At 45.7% G+C, this 17,383-nt stretch overlaps 1 protein-coding gene across 2 annotated transcripts in view; it reads right to left on the bottom strand.

Annotated features, from left to right (window-relative positions):
• LOXL2 (lysyl oxidase like 2) overlaps positions 1-17,383 on the bottom strand; it is a 106,771-nt gene that overhangs the window by 15,773 nt on the left and 73,615 nt on the right. For both annotated transcript variants that reach the window (XM_053269372.1, XM_053269373.1), the window contains exon 8: positions 12,967-13,134. In XM_053269372.1, the coding sequence (XP_053125347.1) occupies positions 12,967-13,134 (168 nt within the window). The remainder of the gene's footprint in view (positions 1-12,966; positions 13,135-17,383) is intronic.

Below are 17,383 nucleotides of genomic sequence, written 5' to 3'. Positions count from 1 at the left end.
TTCCTGCTGTTAGGCTAGCCAGAAGCCAAGGCCAGTGAATGTCTTGGGTGTGAATGCTCTTTTCATCAAGTGGTTGTCCTGCCCATAAATATCTGACCATTACTAGGCAGGCAGGCAAGCCAACCAAGCCACTGTATGGAACCTTTTAGTAAGGCGAGGTTCACACAGCCACAAGGATCTTAGTTAAAACGTTAACTGAGATTAGTGAGCCCTCTGGAGCAGATTGTGAGAATCCAGAACTTCAGGGCAGTCCTGGTCAAACTGCTCCAGTTAACCAGCATTTAACCAGGAGAGACAGATTAACGCCAGAGGTAATTTTGGAGCCTGGACCTAAAGGCCTTCAGGATCCCCCCCACACCCTGCAAACTAAGCATCATCATACTCAGCTGGGCGATTGTTTCAATTTGTCATTTATTTGTCTTAACTAATGTTTTAACTTTTTGTTTTTGTTGTAAACTGCTCAGAGATGTAAGTTTTAGGCTGTATAAAAATATTTACAATAAATAATAAATAAAATAAAATAATTTCAGTGGGCATTCCCTGGCATTCATTTTAGGATGTCCTGATACTAGTTCATCATAGGACTTGCATTGATGATAATAATAATAATAATAATAATAATAATGAAGAATATATAAAGGACAGTGAAGAAGATGCACTTAAGAGGGTCAATAACGAGAAACTATTCAACACCAATGAAACAAAGCAGGCCTACAAGAAAGAACAAGTCAAGAACCAAGCAGAAAAATGGAAAAAATAAGCCCCTGCATGGCCAATATTTGCACAATGTAACTGGAAAATCAATCACCACCAAGACTTGGCAATGGCTTAAGAATGGCAACTTGAAGAAAGAAACAGAGGGTTTAATACTGGCTGCACAAAAACAGGCACTAAGAACAAATGCAATAAGAGCAAAAGTCGAAAAATCCACAACAAACAGCAAGTGCCACCTTTGTAAAGAAGCAGATTAAACGGTGGACCACCTAATCAGCTGTTGTAAAAAGATCGCACAGACTGACTACAAACAAAGGCATGACAAGGTAGCAGGGATGATACACTAGAACATCTGCAAAAAATACAAGCTACCTGTAGCCAAAAATTGGTGGGACCATAACATTGAAAAAGTTGTAGAAAATGAAGATGAAACAATATTATGGGACTTCCGACTACAAACAGACAAACATCTGCCACACAATACACCAGATATAACTGTAGTCAAGAAGAAAGAAAAACAAGTCAAAATAATTGACATAGCAATATTAGGTGATAGCAGAATAGAAGAAAAAGAAATAGGAAAAAAATCACCAAATACAAAGATCTACAAATTGAAATTGAAAGGCTGTGGCAGAAAAAGACCCAAATAATCCCAGTGGTAATTGGCGCCCTGAGTACAATTCCAAAACACCTCAAAGAGCACCTCAACACCATAGGGGTCACAGAAATCACCATCAGCCAATTACAAAAAGCAGCTTTACTGGGAACAGCCTATATTCTGCAATGATATATATAACAATTGACAATAAAATTCAGCCATCCCAGGTCCTTGGGAAGGACTCGATGTCTGGATAAAACAAACCAGTCAATAACACCTGTCTGACTGTGTAAACAACAACTACAATAAAAAATTAATAATAATAATACTGATGGTGGTCCCAAGTTCACTTGCTGGCAGCATCTCCAGGAAGGACTGGGAAAGACTCCTGCCTGGAACCACGGAAAGCTGTGGCTAGTCAGTGTAGACCATACTGAGCTAGATGGACCAGGGGTCTGACTCAGTATAAGGCAGCTTCTTATGTTCCTAAGGCCAGAAGAATGGTGATAAACTATTGGAATAGCAAGAGCATCACATTATTTCCATGTAGAAAGCCAAGGGCTTTGCGTCTCTGCTGAGACCCCGGAGGGGAAAAATCACCGGGGCTGCAGCTGTCATGCAGCTTCATGACAGAGTCAGACAGAACATGAACATAAGTGAGTTGGAGATTCAGAAAGCAGCATTGCTTTGGACCCAACCATGGGAGACATGGCAGTTCCGGCGGGTCAGTCCTGCAATTCTGGCCTCTCCTCTTCCCCATCTAGTGGCCTGACAATGTAATTTATTACAAATGCATTTGTTTTTGGACTGGTGCATAAACAATTGTGGCCAAACTCTGAATTCCCAGCTCCACCCAACCTCACTCATTAATCTAGCTTCTCAATCTGTTTTGAGTCAGATGTTCTGCTAGCACTGCCACCCATTAAAACAACAGAGGCCTCTTAAGCAACATCTGTGTGCCTGGGAGAACAGAAAGACCAGCCTGTGGCCAAAATATACTCCTCAAACTAGCACCACTGAGACCGACCAAAGATCTCAGAGCTTTGGGAGTCAGGAGTTGCAAGGTCAACAGAGTCGACTCAAGAGGACTCTGCCTTAGAGAACTCTAACTGCCTTAGAACAGGTAGTCGTGGAACCAACTAGAGGACTTAATCCTGAGTGGTGCCCAGGACCTGGTGTGAAATGTCAGAGTTGCAAAACCACTGGGCAGCAGTGACCATAGTGTGACCAAGTCTTGCCTCACTAAGCTTTTGGAATTCTTTGAGAGTGTCAAGAGGCATGTGGATAAAGGTGATCCGGTTGACATAGTATACTTGGACTTCCAAAAAGCTTATGACAAATTCCCCACCAAAGGCTCTTGAATAAACTTAGCATTCATGGGATAAGGGGACAGGTTCATGTGTGGATTGGGAACTGGTTGAAGGACAGGAAACAGAGGGTAGGAATAAATGGAGAGTTTTCACAAGATGGATGTAGAAGGAATCGGTAATAGGACCAGTGGATCCACTGGTACTAGGACATCCACTGGTACTAGGACCAGTGGATCCTAGTACGATCCCCAGGGATCGGTACTAGGACCAGTGCGCTTCAACTTGTTCATTTAAGTTGGATAGGCCAAACCTGTGAATGACACTAAACTATTTAGGGTAGTGAAATCTACAACAGATTGTGAGGAACTGCAAAAAGATCTCTCCAAACTGTTGGAGTGGGTGACAAAAAGGCAAATGTGGTATAAGGTAAGGAAGTGTAAAGTGATGCATATTGGGGCAACCCGACTTCACATCTAAAGCTTATGCTGACCACATAAGCAAGCCACTTTTAAATTTTTAACATAGCTTATGGCTGACAAGGCGCTCTCTCTCTCTCCCCCCCTCTCTCTATATATAATACAGCTAGTTCTAGTAATTTATTATGCTCGATTAGAAATAAGACTCTAGCTGTGTATGTTTGTATTTTGGTTGAAGTTGTTATTTTCCCAAGTGGGCTTGGCTCCCCTAACCCTTATAGATAGTTACGCTTCAGATGTCGTTAAGACAGAAGCTGCAATCTGACGGCCTTTTCCAGGAGGAGCTTATTAGGATGGGGTATGACCAAGCAATATGGGTCATCAAACAGCATGTATATGTATTTGATGTGAAATCAAGAAGAGTCAGCCAAGCTGCCTAGAGGGATTTATATAGGTAATCAGTTTTCAAATGTAAAACCTGCTGAATACCTAATCAACCTAACAACTGCAAAATTTAGAAGAGCTATGACCCTTGCTCGGCTAAATGCACTTCCCACTGCAGTCTTAGAGGGAAAGTTTAAGACATTACCATACTCAGCCCGCTTATGTCCTTATAGAAACAACTGCACACATATTACTCTATTGTACATTTTTTAACAAGGATATTCAAATCAATTTTATTTCTTCTTTTTAAATGGAATTTCCTGGCCACACTGATGAGTTTTATTTAGATTATTTGTTGTCAAATGTTAAAGACTCAGTGTTTTGGAATGTGGCCAAGTTCTGTTATGCAGTTTGTAAAATTTGCAAAGAACTCACCATCTGATTACTGTTGGCAGCTGTTGTCTGTTTATTATTGCTGGTCAATGACCGAAATAAAGATATCTATCTATCTATCTATCTATCTATCTATCTATCCATCCATCCATCCATCCATCCATCCACCTACCTATCATGCTCACTCACAAACACATTTCACTCATAACATTTACCTGCACCAGGCCTAGCAGTGGGATTATATTATTATACTAGTGTGTTTAAGCCCGTTATAATAACGGGCGCTAGCTTTTACCCTCCCTTTATTTATTTTTCCTTTTTTTGGTTTAATCTTTCTGTTTGTTTCTTTATCTCTCTGTCTCTTACTCTCTTTACTGTTTTCCTGTATCCCCCCCCTTTTTTTGTGTTTTGCTATTTCTTCTCCCTTGCGTTGTTCTAACATATTCATGAATTTTTATTTTTATTTTTGGTTTAAGTAATTTTGTGTATTTCTCCCCCCTCTGCCCTCATAGTATTTATTTATACACCACTGTGAGTGGAAAAGGAACTGTGAGTGGAAAGGAACTCTCTCTGCTTGTGAGGGCTCCCCTGTCGGCTGGTGTGCTGTCTCCCCTCAGGGAGTTGTGACTGCAGCCTGATATCATGGTTCTCGTTAGTAAATTTTGACAATGTGGTGACAGTCATCATCAACGTGCTGTGCTCTGTTAAGCTTGCTAAATAAAAGATCAAAGTTTGCTCCACTGTGAGTGGAGAAGCACTTTCTCTGGTTCTGAGGGCTTCCCTGCCGGTTGGTGTGCTGACTCCCTTCAGGGAGTTTAGACTCCTGGCAGTATTTGGTTGTAAATCACTAATAGAAAGCCACTCCTGGATGTTATGAGCTAATTTTGGCAATGAAGAACCAGAAATAAGCGTCCTGTTTTGCTCTCGGAATAATCTCCTCTAACGGTGAAGTGGAGACCGTTAGTGAACTCGGCTGCTGCGTGCAGCCATTATTTCTGCAGGCTGTTTTCCCGCCCTTAGTTGGAAGGGGTGGGGGGGAATTTCGCAATATGTGATTGGTTGGCCGGGGAAAGGGGCTTACTGTGTTTACTTACTTGCTTGTGCAACTGTGTGTTATGGCAGCCCGCCCTCCCAAGTCCTCCTTTCCACCACCCCCTGACACGGACGGCCATTTTCTTTTAAATATTATCAAGAATGACTAAAAGGGCTAAAATGCCCCATTAAAATGCCCCCGCGGCTGCCGCCGCCAACCAGCCACCCCCCCTCCAAGCAAAAACCCACACTCCCGCGTTTTAGGGCCAAAACGGCCCATGAGCATTCCCCCGGGGCTCCCGCTGCCGAACTACCGCCAGCCCTCCCAGCTGCCCAGACCTCTCCTCCCCGGGAGCACGTCCTAAGATCGCTTGCATGACCAATGTAGAGAAGGAGAGAGGAGCGCTCGTGCAGAGCTCCTCACTCCTTAAAGCCTCTTCCTGCACTGCCGCTTTGGCCGAAAAGGACGCAATAGGCGTCCTTTTCGGCCAAAGCGGCAGTGCAGGAAGAGGCTTTAAGGAGGGAGCTGCTCTGCACGCGAGCTCCTCTCTCCTTCTCTACGTTGGTCATGCAAACGATTTTAGGACGTGCTCCCGGGGAGGAGAGTTGTGTTGGTAAGCAGGTTTTGGCAGCTGGGAGGGCAGGCGGGCGGTTGGCGGCGATAGCCACGTGGGCATTCGGGGGCATTTTCAAGGGCCGTTTTGGTCCTTAAACATGGGGGTGGGGGTTTAAAGCTTGGAGAGGGGGGCGGACGGTTGGCGGCGACAGCCGCGGGGGCATTTTAATGGGGCATTTTAGGCCTTTTAGTCGTCCTTCGCAATATTTAAAAGAAGATGGCCGGCCGTGTCTTTTTGGGCCGTTCTGAGCACGCGCATGCTCAGAACAGCCCAAAAAGACACGGGCAGCACGACCGCACGCCCAAGCATTTTATGGTATAGGATTATCTTTCCCCCACTTCATGAACTACCTGCAGTACCTTCACGGACCACCAGTGGCCCACAGACCACAGGTTGGGATCCACAGGCATAAACAGCATTCCAGAAACCCGATTTGTGGGACTAACACACTGTCCCTGGTTGGTTTCACTATTGATAGGAATTCACTGAGTATGGCCTGACAGAGGCATGTAGGATACAAGCAAGGAGAGTTCTTGCCTAACAGAGACCTTCAATAAATGAATTGTGGGTGTTCAGACTTGGAAGACTCTCTCTAAAGAACATTACACTATTCACACATGATGTTCAAAATGCATACAATCTGTGAACAGCGTATGCATGCACAGATCTGTCTGCAGGTACAGTTATTCACATGTTTATGTTGAATGCAGGTACAGAAGTACACTTCTGTGTCATGCATTTGAAGGGCCCGTATCCAGGTTCACTTACACATGTATGAGTGTACAAATGCATCTGTACTTTCATACAGTATAATGGCTGAATTGGGGCCATTATGTCTGAATTGGGCTAGAATCTCAAAGGGTCTCAGATGCCACATTCATGGGAGATAATTCCTGGACACAATTGTCAATTGTGTGTGTGTGAGGGGAGACTCCCGCAAAACCTAAAACCCTATTTTTTTGCACCAAGATTGGAAAAACATGCTTGATAGTGGAGCTTGACCGCTGTTTTGCACATTTTTCCTTTGTGTTCAGGGCACAGAAGAGGGTTAGGAGCTCAGGAAGATTTGGGAGCAGTGGATGAGGATGGAGCTTCTGCAGAGCTCTGTCGTTCACACTGTAACTATCAATCATGGTTGTGTGGAGGGACACCTGAAGGCCCATTCACACATTGTGTTCCTCACAAGACTGCAGTTGCAGCATCAGGCAAGGAGTGTTGCAGAAGGAAGTGAGACCCCAACAAGGTCACTAAAGAAAAGTGGGCTCTCTCTGCTTGTATACTCGGCAGCAAAAGCTAGAGACCTGCTACCACCCTCGGCAACTCCAGAGATGACCCATAAAGGAGGGGAAAGGGTTCGCTGAGCCATAGAGTTTCAATAAGCCAGCTGGCAACCCTGGTGCCAGAGAAGGGGTAAGAATAGGGGCTTTTTAAACACTGACGCACTGCAGCTCCAATGTCTGGTTGCTTTCGAAGAATGGTACCCATTGTTCTGGTGTAATGCCTGGAGAGAAACACCGGAACATAGGAACATAGGAAGCTGCCATATACTGAGTCAGACCATTGGTCTCTATAGCTCAGTTTTGTCTTCACAGACTGGCAGCAGCTTCTCCAAGGTTGCAGGCAGGAATCTCTCTGAGCCCTATCTTGGAGATGCTGCCAGGGAGGGAACTTGGAACCTAGATGCTCTTCCCAGAGCGGCTCCATCCTCTGAGGGATGTGATCACACATCAAGTCTCCCATTAATATGCAACCAGGGCAGACCCTGCATAGCTATGGGGAAAAGTCATGCTTGCTACCACAAGACCAGCTCTCCTCTCTCCAATGAACAATGGGTACAATTCGTCTAAAGCAATCTTGCCACTCAAATTCCTTGGCATTTTGTGTCCGGGGCAACACTTTTCCTAAATTCCAAACAGGATGTCCAGTTCCCGGACTGTCGAGGCCAATCCTGGACGTGTCGCAAGCAGATAACACTAATGATTCTTCTCCCATTCGAAAATGGAAGTCTCCAAACAAGGAACACCTTTCTGAAGGGGGAATGAACTTTACGTACCATTCAATTCAGCACATTAGCAATGGTCCATTGAGCATGTGCTTGCGTGCGCACACACACAAACACGCACACGGACATATATATATAAAAATAGGGTGCGGCCTGTTCTACACACAGAGTTGCTGTATGTTCCAATCAAGGGTGTAGCTGAGCCCAACACAAGAGTCTTTTCTATTCAGAATACCGTTAGACTCCCTCCGCCTCAGGAAAATGCCCCACATCAAACAGTACAAGCTCGGCTTAGGTCAACACAGCTGAGAGATCGGAAAGAATGGTGTTCAGAGGATGGAGTTGCCCTCAACTTTTGAACTAGAAACTGGCAGCTGTACAAGAAAATAAACCATATCACTCAACTGATTTTTTCACCCCTGGTTATGAGGTTCGAAGGGGAACTGCACAGCAGTAATAGTGGAAAGCTGGTCTTGTGGTAGCAAGCATGAACTGTCCCCTTTGCTCAGCTGGGTTCATCCTGGTTTGCATTTGAGTGGGAGACTACATCTGAGCACTGTAAGATATTCCCCGGAGGGGATGGGGCCACTCTGGGAAGAACACCTGCCTGCTTGCATGCAGAAGGTTCTAAGTTCCCTCCCTGGCATCTCCAAGATACGGCTGAGAGAGACTCCTGCCTGCATCCTTGGAGAAGCTGCTGCCAGCCTGGGTAGACAATACTGAGCTAGATGGACCAAGGGTCTGACTCAGTATAAGGCGGCTTCCAATGTTCCATCTCATATATACGTAGCATAAGTAGACTAATCTTGCATTGGAATGGGTCACTTGCACCCACAGTTGCTGACTGCTGTAAAGAGGGGGCTTGCAGAGTATAGAAGACAGCTTCCTATGTTCTTTATTTCAGTCAATGACCAGCAAGCTCCAAACATTAGATTGACAGACAATAAGGTAACCTTTATATAGTGTTGTAACCCACTTGACAACTAATAACCAAATACATAATATACATAGCTAATAGCGTAACACTCCCAGTTTAGTCTGCTCTTGTCTGATGCCACTACACAATATTTGGCTACTTTATGGGCAATTTCTAAATTTTGTCCAGAAAGCAAATAAGTGGCATAAAGCAGAACATTTTCAAAACATTCAGAACAGAACGTTTCAGAACATCCTGGGAGGGACACAGTACTGTAGCAAAATCTGCCTTCACCACCACCGCCTTGTCAGGCCTGGACAATTAAAGTATTTGCACCAATATTTCTTGGGAAATGTCCCAGGAACAGCTAATACTGTTCACCCCACATCATGGGCAGAGTCCCTAATTAATGTTCCACTTTTGGTTATGGTTGCAGAAAAGCAATTTCCCTGCAATTTCCCTACATAAGGGGGCAGTGCACATGACCATAAACTGAAAGGAGACGGGTCCTCAGTTTTGGGAGCTGGGTGTGCTCCTGTTTTGTGATTGTGCGTTAGAGGAAAATAAGGTAGGAGGCAGGAAGCTCACTCTTCTATCATGCCCCAGCTGGGTAGGAGAAGCGCACCCAGCTCCTGAAACTGGGCAGCTCCTGAAAATTTAGAGTTGTGTGAACTGCCCTAAGGTCCTGAACACAATAAATATTTATATACCACTTTGTAGCAAAAGTTTCCAAAGTGGTTTACATAGAGAAATAATAAATAAACAAGATGGATCCCGGTTCCCAAAGGGCTCACATTCTAAAAAGAACCGTAAGATGGACACCAGCAACAGACACTGGAGGAACTGTAGTGGGGGTGGAGAGGGCCAGTTACTCTCTCCCTGCTAAATAAAGAGAATCACCGCATGAAAAAGGTGCCTCTTCGCCCAGTTAGCAGGGACTGACTCTGTAAGGTATATTTATTTATTTATTTCTACATTTATATCCCGCTCTTCCTCCAAGGAGCCCAGAGTTGTGAGTTTCTCCTCACAACAACCCTGTGAAGTAGGTTAGGCTGAGAGGGAAGTGACTGGTCTAGAGTCACCCAGCAAGTACCATGGCTGAATGGGGATTTGAACTCGGGTCTCCCTGGCCCTAGTCCAGCACTCTAACCACTACACTACGCTGGCTCTGGTATATCTTCTTCCTACAAATTTACTGCCTGTGGAGGACTCCAATGAAGAACTAGGCCTTCTGTTTGGAGCAGCAGAGCAAGGTGCTTACTCATGTTTTATATTTCAGTTGATATTTTAATTGTGTAGTTTTAATTTTAATTGTGTAATTCTAGATTGTATGATAGGAGACGTGATGTACAAGATTGTGAAATTTGTGAACAGGGGGAGGGGAACTGTGGGAAGAAAGGTACAATATATAAAATTCAATACTTCAATATATAAAAGTCAATACAGCACTTCATTCTATATTGGGGAATCCGGTAGCTCATTGGAAGATAGATATAAAGAACATCTAGCAGATATGAGGCATAAGAGAACGAAACCCTGGTCATTGCATATGAGGATTAAACATGAAGGTCAAATGGTGCCCACTAAAATATCTATTTTAGGGTTGAAAGGAACCTACAAAGAAGGAAAATCAAGGAAGCATTATTGATAGAGAAATTGTATAACATTAAGGCTCGGGAGATAAATTATATGACGTTATGATGCCATTAAGTTTAGGAGGTGCTTACAGACTGCTGCTGTGTTTTGCAGGTTATTTTTGGGGGGGCTATATTTTTTTCTAATTCAGACACTTTTTTTAGATGAAAAGAAACTGGCACATTAAAGAAAGAGAAAGAGAAAGAAAGAAGAAAAAATAAAGGAAAGAAGAAAGAAAAAGAAATCCCTATGAATTGCGGTCCAAATCTGATTAATACAGAACACATGATATTGCATAGCTGAAAGAAGAAAAATTAGAGCTGGAGGCCTAGCAGGGAAGGGGATTCTCTTAGGTGGGACGTGAGGCACTGTGCAAGTTGAGGCAGGAGGACCATCTCCTTCACAACTGAAAAGCTTTGAGCAACTTGCCTGTGGCTTTGGTACCATTCCTCTGACCACACACTCATTGAAGTATGGGTGGTCTGGTTCTCTTGCTTGGCAGAATGTTATTAAAGCCAAAAGAATAAAATTCCTCTTGAGGCCTTTCAATTCTGTATCTAGCTTTCGGCTCTGCTGCCACAATCTTATGATGTTGTATGGCTTCCCCCATAATTGCTTTGCATAATACTTCAAGAATTTGCCACAGATCCCAAATACCATATAGCTCAGGAGCTCCCAACCTTGGGGCTCAAGATGTTGTTGGACTACAACTCCTACGATCCTGCGACAATGGCCAAAGGGCTTTATTCTGTGACCCAGGGCTGGAACCCTTGGTCTATGGAGCCAATCCAGGTTTGTTAAATAAGTCTGAAGCTGCCCCATGTGTGCTTTCGAACCACATGGAGCTTCAGACTGGCATATTGACTATGCCATGCATGTCAAATACCTTGTTCCATTGCTCTTCATATAAGATATAAGTCGGGTTCACATAATCATCAAAATCTGGGTAGGAGACAGGCTACCACATTTGCACGATTGTGTGAACTCACAAAAATCCTTCCAACCCAGGTTGCTCAAAGCAGGGTAACCCAGCTTTCCTACCCTGCTCTTAATTGAGGTGGGAGGAGAGGAGAGCCCTCCTACCTTGATTCTCTGATCATGTGAACCCACCCCCCTCTTCCAGAGGCGTATCTAGGGAAAATAGCACCTAGGGCAAGCACTGAAATTGTGCCCCCTGTCCAAACATCTGACGCCCATCTTTCAGATAACTTTACCATAATATCAGCTTTAAAAATGCAAGTCAAGCTCATTAATCTTTTAATATTTCAAAAGCTATTTAGCAGTGGACGTAGCCAGACCAAAAGATGCTGGACAGGGAATGCTGATTCTCTGTATATAGTGCCAAACTGAATATGTGTACAGTGACTTAGATTATATTAAATTTAAACAAATATTTTTAACTGTAGCCCCTTCGGGGAGCTTCCTAAAGGCCGTGGGTGGTCTGCAAAGGTTCCCCCTCCCCTCTCTGGCCTCTAGGGCTTGTAGGCACCATTTGAGCATGTATGGTGGCCATTTTAAAAAATAATTATTATTTTTTAAATGGCTGCTGAAAACAAAATGGCCACCGTGCATGCTCAAATGGCCTCTGTGAGGCCTGGCATGGCGTAGGGCCTCACAGAGGCAATTTGAGCATGCACGGTGGCCATTTTGTTTTCAGTGGCCATTTAAAAAAATTATTTTTAAAAATGGCGCCCCCTTCAAGTGGCGCCCAGGGCACGTGCCATGCCTGCCTTACCATTGATACACCCCTGCCCTCTTCTATCTAGCCACTGGGAACCAGTAGGCCCTCCCTCACATGGATACATTAGAGAACTGTGGCTACAGGGGCTGTCGTCCATGGACAAGCCACTCTGCAAAGCACACTCTATGATCCTGAAGCTGGCTGCTGCTGCTGAAGCTTTTCAGTCTGCTGGCAGCACAAAGCATAGTAAAGAGGATGACCTCAAAATAGTGGTGCATCAGCTGGTAACCTCCTGGTTTGACTACTGCAATGCGCTCTACGTGGGGCTGCCTTTGTACGTAGTCTGGAAACTTCAGTTAGTTTAGAATGCAACAGCCAGATTGGTCTCTGGGGTAACCCGGAGAGACCATATTATGCCTGTTTTGAAACAGTTACACTGGCTGCCGATACGTTTCCAGGCAAAGTACAAAGTGCTGGTTATTACCTTTAAAGCTCTGAACAGCTTAGGTCCGAGTTATCTTAGAGAGTGCCTTCTTCTACATGATCCCCACCGCACGTTAAGGTCATCTGAGGAGGTCCATCTCCAGTTGACACCAGTTTGTCTGGTGGCAAGGCAGAGGTGGGCCTTCTCTGTAGCAGCTCCTGGGCTGTGGAATGCATTCCCGGCAGAAATTCGTAATTTGAGATCATTACTGTCCTTCAGGAGAACCCTTAAAACCCATCTGTTTGGCCTGGCCTTCCAGGGCTTTTAAATGATTGACGAACTGTTTTAAATTGCTGCCCTGATTTTCCAGGGTTTTTTTTTTTTTAGCTGTTTAATTGGTTTTATTGTGTTTTAATAGCTTGATTTTAACTGTTAACTTGTTTTAATTGTTTTAATTGTGCTGTAAACTGCCCTGAGCCATTTTGGAAGGGCGGCATATTAAATAAATAAATAAATAAATAATAGTGGGGGGGCAAGCAAGGCCTCAGATAGCTTTCCATGCCAATTTCAACAATTTTTTTATTTATTGTTGAATGTATATACCGCCTTTCATTAAAAAAACAACAATGTATGTCATGCCCGGCTTACTCCTGCGTTTCCTGGATTTACTGGCCCAAACAGAGGTCCTGGTCATGTGCTGCTACTAGGATAGTTGCTCTCCAGTCTTCCAACCCATCCCCAAATGATTGTGTGAATAAGCTATACTTAGGGCTTCTACATTCTCCAAAGAATATATCTTGCTTCCACTGGACAGCGGAGAAACAAGTGAGAGGCAATGACATACCTGGAACGCATTTTCAGCATAGCCAAGACCCAGATGGCGGCAAGCCACCATGGCTTCTATTAGGGTCCACTTCTCGCTACAGACTGTCCCCCACTTGAGGGTGCCATTGTACTCCCGGAGGATTTCCACCCGGCCTTCGTAGGGTGTGCGGCCGCCACTCAAACGTATCTGCAGATTATTAAGTAAAAGGAGAGAGAGAGAGAGAGAGAGAGAGAGAAAGTTAAACCTGTTGGGGATTTGCTGTGCCACGCCCACTAGTTCAGTTGAACAGCAGGAGAAAGCAAAATGTAACTGGTGCATTCACACACTTCTCCCCAAGACGTGTCCTCCCCAAGTTCAGGAGTTGTGCACCCTCCTGTTTTCTGATTGTGTGCGAGTTAAAAACAAGGTCAGAGGTATGGAGCTTGATCACTTGCTAAGTCATAGCTGGGGAGTAGGGATGCCGAAAAGATTCCCTGGTCCCTGAGTGAACATGGAGTGGGCCTAAGGCGGGGGTGCCTCATGGTGACCTCATGAGACATCCCCAGCTTAGCACACAAACTTGAATCTATATTTCAGCCATCAAGGGTTTTTAAACTGTTCTGATGGTTTAATTGCTGGTTTATGATGTTTCCATTGTTAATTGTTTTATGCTGTTTTATAATTTCTGTTTTAATTGTTTACTGATTTTAATGGTTTTGTTGCAATTCTAAACCTCCCTGAGCCATTTTGGAAGGGCGGTATAAAAATCGAATGAATGAATGAATGAATAAATAAATAAATAAATAAATATCTTGTGCTTTCTTTGCTTGCCTCTTCTGTGACTAATAAAGATGGTGAAGTCCAGTCTCTGATTTCTAGAGTGGTTCTGCCCTTACTTTGCACTTTCTCTCCTCTTGGAAGAGGACCTTCTGCCCTTCCCTTAGAATTTAGACCCAATTTACATTCCTTTTATGTCAAACCCTTAGAAAACATTAGGAAGGACACTTTCTCAACTCTGCTACTCATTCTCTACATAACAGTGGGTGGTGCTTTTCACATTCTTGCAAGTCCAGCTTAATGTTCTGCAAATATAGGGATTGGAAAATTTACTCCTCTCTCTAATTCCCTTTTTACCCAACTAATCTCAAGCAATTTTGCGGGGGGCAAACTACAAGTGACTTTAATGTGCTTTTGGCTCTGATGGACTATTCCAGCGGTTCTCAAATTTGCGTCCCCAGATGTTGTTAGGCTACAACTCCCATCATTGGAACATAGGAAGTTGCCTTATACTGAGTCAGACCATTGGTCCATCTCGCTCAGTATTGTCTTCACAGACTGCCTGCGGCTTCTCCAAGGTTGCAGGCAGGAGTCTCTCTCAGCCCTGTTTTGGAGATGCTGCCAGGGAGGGAATCTGGAACCTTCTGCATGTAAGCACTCAGGTGCTCTTCCCAGAGTGGTCCCATCCCCTAAGGGATGCTCACATGTAGTCTCCCATTCAAATGCAAACCAGGTCAAACCCTGCTTAGCAAAGGGGACAATTCAGGCTTGCTAGCATAAGACCAGCTGAAGGCCACTGGGTATGCTGGGAGATCTTGCCCAACTCTGGGGACCCAAGTTTGAGAACCTTCGGGTTATCCTGTCCTGGGCTGAGCCAGAGTGCCTGCCAAGACAGGAAACCAGGACAACTCCGGGGGCCAGAACCTTGGTTAGTGCCAAGTAGGACTGCAGGAGCAGGAGCTGGTCATGCTGATGGAATGTTGCTCCAGCAACTTCCCAGAGCACTCAAGGACCTTCTGCTGATGGGGTGCTTCTGAAATCTTTTCAAGAGTTTTCTTTTAATTAACAGGAGCTGTAGAGACCCTTTGACTGTGGGCCCCAAAGCAGAAGTCAAACGTCATCAAATATCACAAAGGTAGCCCCAAGAAGTTAAGTGTAATTCTGGTTGCGTATTCAAGGGAGGGTGGGAGTTGTAATACTTGTATTGGTGACTGGGAAGAGCCAAGTTGGAATCCTCATTCAACCATGAAACTCACTGGGTGACTCTGGGCTAGCTGTGTATCTCTCAGCCTAACCTACCTCACAGGGTTGTTGTGAGGATAAAAATAATCATGTGATCCTCTGAGCTCCTCGGAGAAAGAGCAGGATATAAATGTAAAAATAATAAAATAAAATAAAATAAAATAAAATAAAATACTAAGATGTGCTTACAAGGCCCAGAAGCTGAAGAATGGCTACAAAGCTGCTCAAAATGTGTTTTGCTTTCTGGGTCTAAAAGAACACAGATGTTAAAGTGAACAGAACAAGTGGAACCTGGCCAAATGGCTGGGATACAAATCTCACAGGTTTGGTGGACTGCTTGCCAGTGACCCTTAGCCAGCATTTGAAGGTGAGCTCAGTCTGAAAAGCTGAAGAACGGTTCTGAAGACTGACTAGAGGCCTCTCCAAAATGCATGTGCTGCTTAGAAACGGGCTAAAATCTTGAGGAATACGCTTCTATCTATCTCTCTGTCTATCTATCTAATTCTTCTAAACATACCCATCGCTAATCCCATGTGTGGCAGCTCTCGTGAGAGTTTGTGAGCAGCTGCCTGGGGGATAGTGACAGAATAGGGGAGAAAATGGCGGCAGCACCTGGCCGGCCGGAGGGAAAGTGCTGGATGGCCGACGAGAGAAAGCGCCAGGCCAGCCGGCATGCAGGGAAGAGAAGCGCCGTCCAGGCTGGCTGGCGAGAGAAAGCGCTGCTGGTGGGCAGAGCGGGGGGGGGGGAGCAAAGGAAAGAGCTGGCCTGGTGAAAGTGCTGCGGGTGGGAAGAGAGGGAAAGCACCGGACAGGCCGGCAGGCGGGAAGGGAAACGAAGGGAAGGGAAGGGAAGGGGAGCGAACTGAAGGGGGAGCGAACCGAAGCGAAGCACTGGCCAGCCTGACTGGTGACAGAAAGTGCTGCCAGCAGCCTGGGATGGAGGGAAAGCGCCAGGCACACTGGCTAGCAGAGGGAAGCTGCCGGCGGAGGGAAAATGGCCTGGCAGGAGGAGAACGGACTGGGGCTGAAGGTGTGTGTGTGGGGAAAATGAACTAGCAGCGGAGATGGTCTGCATCAGATCGGCTCGTTCTTCTTAAAACACAACAGCACCCATTATGAAGTAGTCCAAAATCTGACTCTTATGACTTCTGGGGCACGGTAGCTGTTTGAAGAGCTTGTGCAAGTTGTTGGTCCTCAGCCGTCTGCACGTGCGTGTGGCCAAGCAATGGATCCAACTGAGAGCACATGCTGGCAAACATGTTCCGTACATTTGCTTTGTGCTGGATGTTGAATCCCTCCACCGGGGGCCGGGGGCCAATACTTGCAGGCCTTTCTAAGTGGCTACTATTTGTCCAGAAAAGCCTGCAGTTCAGCAGCAAGTGAAGGTGCAGACAACTGCAGCAGCATCAAGCCACCGACAGCCTGTCACTGACAAGACAATGAGCCAGTTCAGACAAACAGTGGCCCACAGTAACCCCTACGTGTATGGCCATAGTGAAGTTCCTGGTGGCTGGGGGACAAAGTTTAGCCAGAGGGCCCCCATCATGCACTGCAAAGGGGTGGGTCAACCTACCCCCCAAGCCTTCCCCTCCCCACTTCTTGAACTCACTGTTCAAAGAGCCTTTTGGGAGGGTGGCCGCCACCATGGCCAGCAGCAGTGCCGGCTCAACGGCACAGAGCCAGGCCAGGCACGCCACGGTGGTGGTGGATTGGGGCCGGGCAGCTCTTCCTCCAGCGGCGCTTGCATGGGAGCCAGGGGGCAGAGCAGCGGTGAGGGGCAGTCTGCTGGAAGCATGGGGTGTGGGAGGAGGAGAAAGCAAGCCACAGCATCCTTCTTCCCTTCCTGCGGGCGCAAAGCACTGTGTGCCCCAGCAGTGCCCGGTGTGGAAAGGGCAGTGGTGACAGGATGCACCCCAAGCCTTGTGGGCCCCTTGTGGCCCCCTGATCCTCCAGGCCTGGGAACAATTGTCCCCCCTTGTCCAAAGGATGCTACGCCCATGCCTACATGCAATAACGCTGGGCTGCATCACTAACATGCCCGCCCTAATGCCACTCAAAGGACATTGAAAGTTAGATGACATGCTCTCAGCCTGTTCTTTAATCTCATGTGAGGGGTGATCATCTGAATTGTCCCTCTACACAGCCCTATTCAGACATTATGCTGAACACTTGTACAATGAGTGTACACTGTACACAGGTACAGTGATACACAAGTTATAGTGTGCACAGATACAGCAGTTCACTCCCTACCTGTGTCCTGCATTTGAGGGGGCTGTAGCCAGGGTTCCTTGTAAAATGAACACAGGTACAGCCATTCATGCAAAAACATGTGTGAATGCACAGACATGTATACACTCATACAACATAATGTCGAGATGGGGCTCACATGATACAAAACCCTGCTTAAGTGAGTATGGAGGGACGATAAAAGGATACT

The sequence above is a fragment of the Hemicordylus capensis genome, chromosome 8, assembly GCF_027244095.1.
Source record: "Hemicordylus capensis ecotype Gifberg chromosome 8, rHemCap1.1.pri, whole genome shotgun sequence".
NCBI lineage: Eukaryota > Metazoa > Chordata > Lepidosauria > Squamata > Cordylidae > Hemicordylus > Hemicordylus capensis.
Note: the sequence above shows the minus strand (reverse complement) of the source record. Positions and strands in the feature narration are given on the sequence as shown.